Here is a 12,475-nt window from a genome sequence, read left to right as displayed (position 1 = left end):
AATAATTTCGTACTGTAGACCTAGCCTTAGACTGATAAGGAGGGAGAAGGAATCCCTGCCAAATGCCAGAAAATTCACTCTGAATTTAGTAATGCAACCAAGAGGGGCTTTGCTTCTGTAAGTATTTCAGTCACCCCAAGAGGTGACAAGTGACTTCAGGGAGAGCTTGCAGCACTCAGTACTTCATAGAATCATAGGACTGGAAGGGACCTCGAGAGGTTATCTAGTCCAGTCCCCTGCACTCAAGGCAGGACTAGGTATTACCTAGACCATCCCTGGCAGGTGTTTGTCCAACCTGCTCTTAAAAATCCCCAATTATGGAGATTCCACAACCTCCCTAGGCAATTTATTCCAGTGCTTAATCACCCTGACAGTTAGGAAGTTTTTCCTAATGTCCAGCCTAAACCTCCCTTGCTGCAATTTAAGCCTATTGCTTCTTGTCCTATCCTCAGAGGCTAAGAAGAACAATTTTTCTCCCTCCTCCTTGTAACAACCTTTTATGTACTGGGAAATGGTTATCATGTCCCCTCTCAGTCTTCTCTTCTCCAGACTAAACAAATCCAATTTTTTCAATCTTCCCTCATAGGTCATGTTTTCTAGACCTTTAATCATTTTTTGTTGCTCTTCTCTGGACTTTCTCCAATTTGTCCACATCTTTTCTGAAATCTGCCACTTCTCCCCTATCCACAAGACTTGTTACCCTGTCAAAGAAAGCGATCAGGTTGATTTGACATGATTTGTTCTTGACAAATCCATACTGACTATTATTTATCACCTTATTATCTTCTAGGTGTTTGCAAATTGATTGCTTAATTATTTGCACCATTATCTTTCTGGGTACAGAAGTTAAGATGACTGGTCTGTAATTCCCCGGGTTGTCCTTATTTCCCCTTTTCTAGATGGGCACTATATTTGCCCTTTTCCAGCTTTTTTGAATGTCTCCCATCTTCCAAAACTTTTCAAAGATAATTCCTAATGGCTCATATATCTCCTCAGTCAGCTCCTTGTAGTAGTCTAGGATGCATTTAATCAGGCCCTGGTGATTTGAAGACATCTAACTTGTCTGAGTAATTTTTGACTTGTTCTTTCCCTATTTTAGACTCTGATCCTACCTCATTTTCACTGGCATTCACTATGTTAGACATCCAATTGCCACCAACCTTCTTGGTGAAAACAGAAACAAAGAGTCATTAAGCACCTCTGCCATTTCCCCATTTTCTGTTATTGTCTTTCCCCCTTCATTGAGTAACAGGCCTACTCTGTCCTTGGTCTTCCTCTTGTTTTTAATGTATTTGTAGAATGTTTTCTTGTTTCTTTTTATGTCCCTAGCTAGTTTGCTCTCATTTTGTGCCTTGGCTTTTCTAATTTTGTCCCTACATACTTGTGTTATTTGTTTATATTCATCTTTTGTAATTTGACCAAGTTTCCACTTTTTGTAGGACTCTTTTTGGAGTTTTAGATCATTGAAAATCTCCTGGTTAAGCCAGGGTGGTCTCTTGCCATACTTCTATCTTTCCTATGCAGTAGGATAGTTTGCTCTTGTGCCCTTAATAACATCTCTTTGAAAAACTGCCAATTGTCTTCAATTGTTTTTTCCCTTAGACTTGTTTCCCATAGGATTTTACCTACCAACTCCTTGAGTTTGCTGAAGTCTGACTTCTTGAAATCCATTGTCTTTATTGTGCTGTTCTCCTTCCTACCATTCCTTAGAATCATGAACTCCACCATTTCATGATCACTTTCACCCAAGTTGCCTTCCACTTTCAAATTCTCAACCAGTTCCTCCCTATTTGTCAGAATCAAATCCAGAACAGCCCCCGCCCCCCCCCAGCTTTCTCAGAGGATTGGGCCCTAAGGAAATCAGAAGTCTCCCTATCAAGTGTTTGTAATTGTTCACATTAAAACACTAGTAAGACTGTAATCTTTGCAGCAGAAAGTGAGAGAGAATTGAGTGATCAGTTTAGAAATTGGCCATTACTATTGGAGTAACCATTTTGTGTAGGCTGTGGCACCAGGATATCTCTTTTCTTCATGTAGATTTCCTTTGGGAAATATTAACTTTCCTTCCTCACAGCCTTAACTATTTTTAACATGTATAATCATTTTTAACCATGTAATATATTTTTCCTATTTTGAAGCACGTGGGTGTGAATGGCAGAGGGTATTCACTTGTGTCAAAGTTTAACGCTTGGGGAGTTGAAATTAAACAAGTCTCTCGCTATATGTTAGTCAGCCATCATTCTTTGACAATGCTGTATTAATTTTTATTGTAGTTACTGGTAACAGAGCTATAAGTAGAGGTTTAAGAAAAGATAACTAAAATGCTGTTCTAACTTCAAATAACATTTGGGATACCTGCTGTGATTCTCTTCCTGCTTCTGTAGATGACAAAGAAGATGAAGAAGCTGGAAAAGGATACAGCTACATGGAAAGCCAGGTTTGAGAACTGTAATAAAGCTCTATTGGACATGATTGAAGAGGTGAGAAACCTACTTCACAATTTTTTTCATATTTTCAAGTTAATTAGGGGCTGATCCAAAGCCCACTAAAATCAATGGGAAAACTCCCATTGATATTGATGGTCTCTGGATCAGGGCCCTTTTTCCTAGTATATGTTGATAAAGTCAGATCTTGGAAAAAACATCTTAACTATGGAGACCAAGATATTACTGGGCCTGGCTCTGTGCATACACTAACAGCTTGTCCACACGGGAAGTTAAGCCTAATTGACTAAAAGGGTGAATTTAAAGTGCATTAAACCCCCATATGGATGTTCTCATTCAGAAGTGAAGTGGCTTTAGTTCACTTTAGATTAAGGCCACTTGACTTCTGAAAGAAAGTGTCCACACAGGGGTTTTAATGTGCTTTAAATAATGCACTTTAAAGTCAGACCTTTGGTTAATTCAGCTTATTTTCCAATATAGAAGTCACTGGGGACCACAATAGATTTAAATGTTCCCTATATAGAGAAATTGCATAGAAAATTAGTAGGGATGTGGAAACTGATTCAGATAAAATAAGAAGTTACCTAAAGTTTCATCCCAAACTTAATTGTAACCTGGACTAAGTTTCTGAGGTTTGAAAAAAGAATGAATAACGTCCCCGCTGCAACCTCCAGTATTGTCATTTTTGTGGACTTCTACGTCCAGCTAGAATCAGAAAATGTAGATGTCCACAAAATGCTGCAAGAAAGGCTGTTCTCACAGAATTTCCAGCCAACCAAAAACAAGGTGGATTGAAAATATGAGGCAGCCTGTTCTCAGGAAAATTCCAACACAGTGTTCCAGGAAGTCCAGATAAGCAATACAGGTTTTGGGTGCTTATCTGTACTGACATTCTGAATGTTTTATCATCCTTCTATCACTAGAGATTATTCATGGCTATGCCTATGCCTCATATCTCTCGGTGAAATTCAGCTGAGTGCAGAGGACCTGCAGAATGCCTTATTTACCACTTAAGTGACACACTTCAGTTAACTGGGATGAATTAGTACTTAATTAGGAAGATTGTAATTGCATCTGATTACTCTGGGGACTCCAGCTACCTTGCAGTGAAGAAAGGTTGCATGTAACAAATTATATCTTTATAACTGCAACATACGTGTGTGAACTTCGTGAATATTAACTCCATTTTTCTACACCTTTGCCTGATTTTGATTTGATCACAGAAAGCAATGAGGGCTAAGGAGTACGAGTGCTTCGTGCTGAAAATCCAGAGGCTAGAGAACCTTTGCAGAGCGCTGCAGGAAGAGAGGAATGAACTGTACAAAAAAATAAAAGAAGCAAAATTCACTAACGAGGAAGAGGAGGATGAGGAGGATAGAAATGATGACATCTTGGGAAAAGAGGCTGATGCAAGTCCTTCCGTTACTGAACAGGATAGTGCAGAGCTCTCCATGATTGATGAGAACGTCCTGAAGAATCTAGCTGCAGCATTCATGGTGACCCATCACGTGCAGGATCCCCTCACAGTCTCCAGTGAGACCAGTAATCCAGAGCCAGCTGACCCTCAAGCATGCAGTCCTCTTTGTCTCACAGATCCAGGGCCTCCTTCCCATCCCACCCCTCAGCCAGAGGCAGGGAATCCCTCTGGGCAGCTGAGTCTTGCTCTGAAGTCCACTGAATGTGTGCCAAAGGCTGAAAAATTTGAAGGCACCCCAGCAGAGCAGCCCACACAGCAAACAGGAGATGCTGACATGGAAGGAGTAGATTAAACGTAACACTGTTTTCTGGCTTGTCTTTCTGTCAGTCACAGCTCCATTTTCTCCCAAAACTGATTTTCTGAAACAAAAAAAAATGGGGCTTGAAAACATGCTCAAATGTGTTTTATAAGGGTGTGTAACGCATCTTACCTCTTTGCCACCACCCCACACTAATAATGGGTTTGCTATTTTGGCTGTCCCTGATATACGCAAAGCATAATATTTTCTTAATGTCAGCAAAATATAACAAAATTACAAGATCTTCTTTCCAGGCATAATGAGTCATCTCACTCGACAAAATCCAGGCAAAGTGTTGAGGTTTCATGTTTTAAGAATTGCTGCAATATGGATACACATTTTTTAAAGCTATATAATTAAATATATCAATTTGGCTTGATGGTGCACAAAACATGCCCTGTTTAGAAGCCAGGTGAGCTTAATAAATGAGGTGATGAGGATTTGTGATCACAGCAGAAGCACTGATAGGGTAAACTGAAGCCATTAAGAAATACAATAATGGCACATTTTTGCAAAAGTTACCTGCACAAATCACTAACTTGTTATTGGAAATTTTGTATCTAAACACCCACACACAACTCCAAACATCTACCCCTAACTGCCATCTCTGTTCAGTGCTGTGATTGTGTCATTGCTTTCAACAGAACCATCGTGAAAGGGGAAATTTCTTCGCACGATGCCTCCTAATATTGCTGTTTTAATCTTTAGGGGCAGATCCTGGCTTTTAAGTGTAAGCAGTGTCAGGATGAGCTCCACCCTGACATCTGGTGGTGAGGTGTGGCAAGTTGTGGAAAAGAACTTCAGGGGCAGATCTCATTTGCATAGGCACACCCACCACGCCTAGAATGAGACCATAGCTGCCCAAATGGTCACTTTGGCTGCTGTGGGATCCCCAGTGTCTCTGTTATTGGGGCAGGAAGAATAAATTGTTATTACCCTGATTATGGGAACTGTGCTTGGAACTGTACGTGGCCTTTTGTTACGATGGAGGGATTCACCATCATCTAAGTAGCACTCGCTAGGCAAGGGTCATGGGTTCCAAAACTGTGTGAATGGAGAGAGGCTGGGGACAAGTATTAATACTTGGTGGCATGGGCCCCTTGGTGAGGGCCTTACATGCTGATTGCACTTCCTCCTCTCTCCACTGTGGAATATCAGAGCTAATTTTGATTTCATTAGAAGTCTAGTTATAGGCTGCTGAGCTCACTTTGGGCTGACAGTGCCCCAGCACTGGGGCTCCCCTACTATAAGCTGAATTCACCTAAGAGCTGAAATCACTGAGTGTTGTGTTAAGTAGTGGGGGAGCCTGAAGATATATTGTGGAGCAGTTTGCGGGAGGGCTGGTGAAGCAGTTCGACACGGAGCAGTGTGTGGATGGCAGGAGCTGCTTGTGGGCCGTGGAGCTGAGTGAAGGAGTTCGTGGGGCGGCTGGCGGAGCGGAGCGCAGCTGAGCGAAGGAGTTCGTGGGGCGGCTGGCGGAGCGGAGCGCAGCTGAACGAAGGAGTTCGTGGGGCGGCTGGCGGAGCGGAGCGCAGCTGAACGAAGGAGTTCGTGGGGCGGCTGGTGGAGCGGAGTGCAGCTGCGCGAAGGAGTTTTGTGGGGCGGCTGGCGGAGCGGAGCGGAGCGCCGCTATGGAGCTATGGGGCGGTCAGCTTCAGATCACGTAAGGTGCCTCTTACCCCCGTCCCATTTCCACCCAGGTTGGGAGGTAAAGCTCCGCCGATAAACTTTCGAACTCTGGGGCTGCCCTGACCAGGGACAGAGACTTTTGGGGCATTGGACTTTTGGGGTTGCTGGACTCAAGAACCAAAGGGAAAAGGGCATGCCCCAATTTGCCTGGGGTGGGGTTGTTTTTGCTCATGGGTTGTGTTATGAATCCGGTTGGTGGTGTTTCCCCAACATAATGCCACATTGTTTCTCTCTGTTATTAAAAGACTTTTGCTACACTCAGACTATGTGCTTGCGAGAGGGGAAGTATCGCCTCTTGGAGGCGCCCAGTGGGGGTGGTATATATTTGTCCCAGGTCACTGGGTGGGGGCTCGAGCCGGTTTGCATTGTGTTATTGGAATGGAACCCCTAGATATTGAACCCGGCCCTTGTTGCTGCCAACTCTGACGGGCAGAAGGGTTACATTTTTGGGGGCTCGTCCGGGATCGCCTGGGTCAGTACCCCTCGCAAGCACCTGTTGAGTGATCCACTACATTGGGAAACAATTTATATATTTTTTTTGTTTGTGCTTATATTTTGAGGAAATTACTGTTTGTTTGTTGCTGGTGATGTTCTTGAGATATGCAGCCCTCGTGGGCAGAGTTTTCCTTTGAACACATCGAGCGCAAGTCTCACATTTCCTGCGAACATCTTCAGCCATTCGGGGCCAATAGAACCTACTACGAATAAGTTCCAGGGTCCTCTCCATCCCTAAATGCCCAAAGTCATCATGCAGGGCCCTCATGGCCAGGGCTCTGTACTTTTTTGGCAGTACTAGTTGTGCTCGTTGTTTTTGTAAAGGGTCAGTGGTCATTCGGTGTAGCACTCCCTGAATCAGTTTTAGTTTGGTCCATTCTCTCAATAGTAGTTTACCCTCCGGGTTAGGTGGGACAACCGCAGTCGGGCTTCGCCCCTCCCTTTTGGCAAGTAGTGTATCACGAATGTCAATATCTTGCCGCTGGGCTTCTTGCCAGTCAGCCGCATTGAGCATGGGCAAAGGAGATTGGTCTAATGCAATATAGTTCACCGAAGCAGAAGGCATGCATTCAGGGGGCAGGCCCAAAGCTTCTGCAACACATCCCTGAAAGTCTTCACGGGCCTCTGGCTCTCGGCGACTCACACTGCAAATAGCTCTCACTCCATCTGTGGGTATCACAGCAACTTCTGGAGCCTGCGGACGCCTGGACAATGCATCTGCATCTACATTGCTTCTCCCTGATCGGTACTGAATGCTGAACTCATAGCTAGCCAAGGCGGCCACCCATCTCTGCCCTGTAGCATCCAGCTTAGCACTTGTTAACACATAAGTCAGTGGATTGTTGTCTGTCCACACCTGGAACTGAGCACCATACAAGTAGTCTCGAAATTTCTCAGTGATGGCCCATTTCAAGGCCAAAAACTCCAGCTTGTGGGTGGGATAGCGAGTTTCACTATCAGACAATCCTCGGCTGGCAAAGGCTACAGGTTTACATTTGCCTTCCACTTCCTGGTACAGGACTGCTCCCAGACCCTCCAAACTGGCATCAGTATGCAGGATAAATGGTTTGCTTGGGTCAGCAAAAACTAGGACTGGAGCATGAGTTAGGCAAGTAATGATTTCTTGAAAAGCCCTTTCACATCTCTCATCCCACCGTGGCCCAAATGGTGCACAGGGGCCATTGTGTCTCTGCACAGGAGGCTTTGGGGACCTCCCCTTATTCTTGGACTTAGATTTGTTCTTGCTGGACTGATGTCCCCTGGTAAGATCATTCAGAGGCTTTACAATCGTAGCATAGTTTTTCACAAATCTGCGGTAGTAGCCACTAAATCCAAGGAAGGTCTTGAGTTCTCTGTAGTTACTTGGACGTGGCCATGTAGTGAGTGCTTCTATTTTATCAGGATCAGTACTCACACCTTCTTGGGACACAATGTGACCCACATACTTCACTGAGGTTCTGCAGAACTGGCATTTGTCAATTGAAAGCTTCAGACCATAATCCTCCAACCTATCAAGCACTTTAAGAAGTCTTTCTTCATGCTCCTCTAAGGTTCTTCCAAACACAATCAGGTCATCCAAATAAACTAACACTTGCAGTAAATTCATGTCTCCCACAACTTTCTCCATGAGACGTTGAAAGGTGGCAGGTGCTCCAGAAATCCCTTGGGGCATGCGTTCGAACTGATAAAACCCTAATGGGCAGATGAAGGCTGTCTTCTCCTTATCTTCTTCTCCCAGAGGGATCTGGTAGTATCCACTTCGAAGATCCAACACAGAGAACCACTGGCTTCCCAGCAAACAGTCTAAGGCGTCTTGCACTCGAGGCATAGTGTACTGGTCGACCACCGTACGGCTGTTTAGGGTGCGGTAGTCAATACACATCCGGATTTTCCCATTCTTTTTGCGGACTACCACAATGGGTGAGGCGTATAGGCTGCGGGACTCTGTAATGATGCCATTCGCAGCCAGCTCCTGAAGATGATGTCGCACATCTTCCATCTCAGAGAGAGCAATCTTCCTAGATCTCTCCCTGAAAGGTCGAGAGTCATGTAGTCTGATATTGTGCTCTACTCCTTTTGCACATCCCACATCCCACTCATGCAGTGAGAACACCTTGGATCTTTCACAAAGTTTCTTCCTCAGGCGATCTTTCCAGTCCTCGGACACTGGTGAATCTCCAAAGTCAAACTTTGCTGGGTCTATTGCCGGAACTGGAGTTTCATACTGGGGTTTTACAATCGACTCAGGCTCAAAGAGGTCTGCTATCTTTTGTCCTTGCTTCACAAAAATATCACGACTCGTTTCATTAGCAATCAGTATAGTCACCCTTTCCTGGGCTTCAGCAGGTAGGGTTATGACTCCACTGGGGACCAGCACTCCTTCAGGGAGCTCTCCTCCCATCGGCTGCTCTATCATTGCTAACTTCCCTTTACTGCCTTTCAGACAGGTACTCATGACAAGCACTTCTTGCTCCGTCCTTGCAGGCACTACTAAGGGGGTTGTGCCCGCGTACTTCAGTGCCCCAAGCGGTAGCTCAGATGTGTCCCTTTTAGCGCTCTCAATTTTCCTATAGGCTTCAGCACAAAGCGTATGGATCATCAGGGTATTCAGGTACTGGTCCCCAGCCCGCCTTCTGCAGTAATCCGCGAGTACCTTGAAGAGACTGGAGTTGGTCCCTATCAGCACAGACACATCAGAAGTCCCTTTAGGGTCAGGGCATATTAAGGCAGCTGTGTCTACCTCTTCTCTTACCCCAGCAACCTCCTCTGGGAATTCCAGGTGCACTATGACATACCCTTGATAGGGGTATTCATCCATGCTGAGGCCACATAGGCCAAGGCCAGTCAGTGGCTGTATAGGCAAGTGCCTAAGCATCTGTTGGTAGAATGACTGAAATATAATAGTCACTTGAGATCCAGTGTCAAGCACTGCTTTACACTCCACCCCTTCGATCCTCACCATGACCTCTGCTCGAGGCCCTATCAGTCCTGCAGGGATCCCAGCTGGAAAGTCTTTTCTGGGGGAATCTTCAAATCCTGCAGACCTGGGGGGTCCCCGTCCCCAGACCCTCTGGCAGCTACCGGATCTCTCCCAACTGATCCTCAGCTTTCCATACACTAAGGAGGGGTTTTCTTCATTACGGCACTTGGCAGCACTGTGTCCATCCTGACCACATCGGTAGCAGAAGAATTGACCTTTCCCCCTTCGCCTGGGGGGGATGGTGGCTCTAAGTGCGGGCTTCTCAATCGCCACAGTTTGAGGCTTCTTATTCCTAGAAGTCTTAACTCGGTCAACGGTACTTTGCAGCTCAGCTATCCGTTCCGTCAGGACCTGCATTTGTTGGGCAAGTTCCTCTCTGGTGCTCACCATCAGTACACTGGCCATTTGCAGTGGTGTTGTGCTGGCTGGCTCCGATGTTTGGGCTTCCCAAAACTCACTGGCAGCCTGCCTTTCTTCCTCCTCTCGGACCTCTTTTATCAGCTGGGAGTAACTTGGGGGATGTTCCCGTCGTTCTCTTAGCCGGAGATGAAGTAGAATCGGGTTCTGATACTGAGTTCCTCTTACAATTTGAGCCAGTCTGGTCTGATCCATCTGCTCAGCAGTCACTGCTCCCCTCATGACAGCTCTCTGAAGCAGTCTCTCCAGTCTCTGTATGTAGGCTGAAGCCTTCTCGCCCTTTTGTTGTCGGGAATTAAGGAACTTACAGTAGCTGTCTTCAGGGCCCTCTACGCTCCCAAAGTTGTGTTCAAGGGCCTCTAGGCAGTCCTTCACACTGACCCCAGGGTCAATGAGCTTCAGGGTGCGAATCACATCTAATGCTGGGCCGCCAAGGCTCTCTATAAGGCATCTTCGCTTTTCTGCATCTGGTACGGCCCACTCTTGCAGCATTTCAGTGGTATGCTCTAACCAGGGTTCAAACTCCTCCTCCCCAGCAAATAATCTTAACTTACGACAAGAGTCTGACTCAGCATGGGGCAGCACAACCTTTTCCAATATTTGCCCCAGAGCTTTTGTCCAATCATCAGCCGAGGCTGCAGCCTCCGAGCTAGAAGCTGCTGAGCCAGGGCCCAACAAACCTGACATATTAGCCATTATACAAACAGTAATTTCCTCAAAATATAAGCACAAACAAAAAAAATATATAAATTGTTTCCCAATGTAGTGGATCACTCAACAGGTGCTTGCGAGGGGTACTGACCCAGGCGATCCCGGACGAGCCCCCAAAAATGTAACCCTTCTGCCCGTCAGAGTTGGCAGCAACAAGGGCCGGGTTCAATATCTAGGGGTTCCATTCCAATAACACAATGCAAACCGGCTCGAGCCCCCACCCAGTGACCTGGGACAAATATATACCACCCCCACTGGGCGCCTCCAAGAGGCGATACTTCCCCTCTCGCAAGCACATAGTCTGAGTGTAGCAAAAGTCTTTTAATAACAGAGAGAAACAATGTGGCATTATGTTGGGGAAACACCACCAACCGGATTCATAACACAACCCATGAGCAAAAACAACCCCACCCCAGGCAAATTGGGGCATGCCCTTTTCCCTTTGGTTCTTGAGTCCAGCAACCCCAAAAGTCCAATGCCCCAAAAGTCTCTGTCCCTGGTCAGGGCAGCCCCAGAGTTCGAAAGTTTATCGGCGGAGCTTTACCTCCCAACCTGGGTGGAAATGGGACGGGGGTAAGAGGCACCTTACGTGATCTGAAGCTGACCGCCCCATAGCTCCATAGCGGCGCTCCGCTCCGCTCCGCCAGCCGCCCCACAAAACTCCTTCGCGCAGCTGCACTCCGCTCCACCAGCCGCCCCACGAACTCCTTCGTTCAGCTGCGCTCCGCTCCGCCAGCCGCCCCACGAACTCCTTCGTTCAGCTGCGCTCCGCTCCGCCAGCCGCCCCACGAACTCCTTCGCTCAGCTGCGCTCCGCTCCGCCAGCCGCCCCACGAACTCCTTCACTCAGCTCCACGGCCCACAAGCAGCTCCTGCCATCCACACACTGCTCCGTGTCGAACTGCTTCACCAGCCCTCCCGCAAACTGCTCCACAATATATCTTCAGGCTCCCCCACTACTTAACACAACACTCAGTGATTTCAGCTCTTAGGTGAATTCAGCTTATAGTAGGGGAGCCCCAGTGCTGGGGCACTGTCAGCCCAAAGTGAGCTCAGCAGCCTATAACTAGACTTCTAATGAAATCAAAATTAGCTCTGATATTCCACAGTGGAGAGAGGAGGAAGTGCAATCAGCATGTAAGGCCCTCACCAAGGGGCCCATGCCACCAAGTATTAATACTTGTCCCCAGCCTCTCTCCATTCACACAGTTTTGGAACCCATGACCCTTGCCTAGCGAGTGCTACTTAGATGATGGTGAATCCCTCCATCGTAACAAAAGGCCACGTACAGTTCCAAGCACAGTTCCCATAATCAGGGTAATAACAATTTATTCTTCCTGCCCCAATAACAGAGACACTGGGGATCCCACAGCAGCCAAAGTGACCATTTGGGCAGCTATGGTCTCATTCTAGGCGTGGTGGGTGTGCCTATGCAAATGAGATCTGCCCCTGAAGTTCTTTTCCACAACTTGCCACACCTCACCACCAGATGTCAGGGTGGAGCTCATCCTGACACTGCTTACATCAGCAACAGCCCTGCCTCAGCAGGAGCACCAGAGATTGTGTCTCAGGCAGGTATACTCTCTCCCCGATTTCTCTTTGTGCACAGGTGGTGTACAGTCTGCTCTGTCCACAGATTGCTCCCAGAAGCATAAACCTGGGTGTTTAAGCTGGTACAGTCAGGAACGGGAGCTGAGCTATGCTGCTTCCTCTTCACTCCCTTTTTGGTATCCTGCTCCTCAGAGTGGAACAAAAGCAAACAATCCCTGTGCTCCCCTGAGTGCCAGGAATGTAGAACATCGGAGAGGAAGGAAGGATGCCCCTACCCATCCGCAAGCCCACTCAAGGGCCCCTTACACTCTGGCCCTCACTATTTTAGCCAGCTTCTGTGTGTCATCAACTTGTTTTTAGAGTCATGAGCAAAAGGGGGAGCTTGTAGGGCATTCAGCAGGGAATGTCAGGAGT

General features: G+C 46.8%; 1 protein-coding gene across 1 annotated transcript in view; it reads left to right on the top strand.

Moving 5' to 3' along the window:
- Positions 1 to 4,213, top strand: part of TXLNB (taxilin beta) — a 53,809-nt gene extending 49,596 nt beyond the window's left edge. Inside the window, exons 8-9 of the mRNA XM_073335218.1 lie at positions 2,385 to 2,480; positions 3,668 to 4,213. Coding sequence (XP_073191319.1) covers positions 2,385 to 2,480; positions 3,668 to 4,213 — 642 coding nt within the window. The remainder of the gene's footprint in view (positions 1 to 2,384; positions 2,481 to 3,667) is intronic.
- The last annotated feature ends 8,262 nt before the right edge of the window (positions 4,214 to 12,475 follow it).

The sequence above is a fragment of the Lepidochelys kempii genome, chromosome 3 (assembly GCF_965140265.1).
Source record: "Lepidochelys kempii isolate rLepKem1 chromosome 3, rLepKem1.hap2, whole genome shotgun sequence".
Classification (NCBI taxonomy): Eukaryota; Metazoa; Chordata; order Testudines; family Cheloniidae; genus Lepidochelys; species Lepidochelys kempii.
This window is presented reverse-complemented; position numbering and strand designations above follow the sequence as displayed.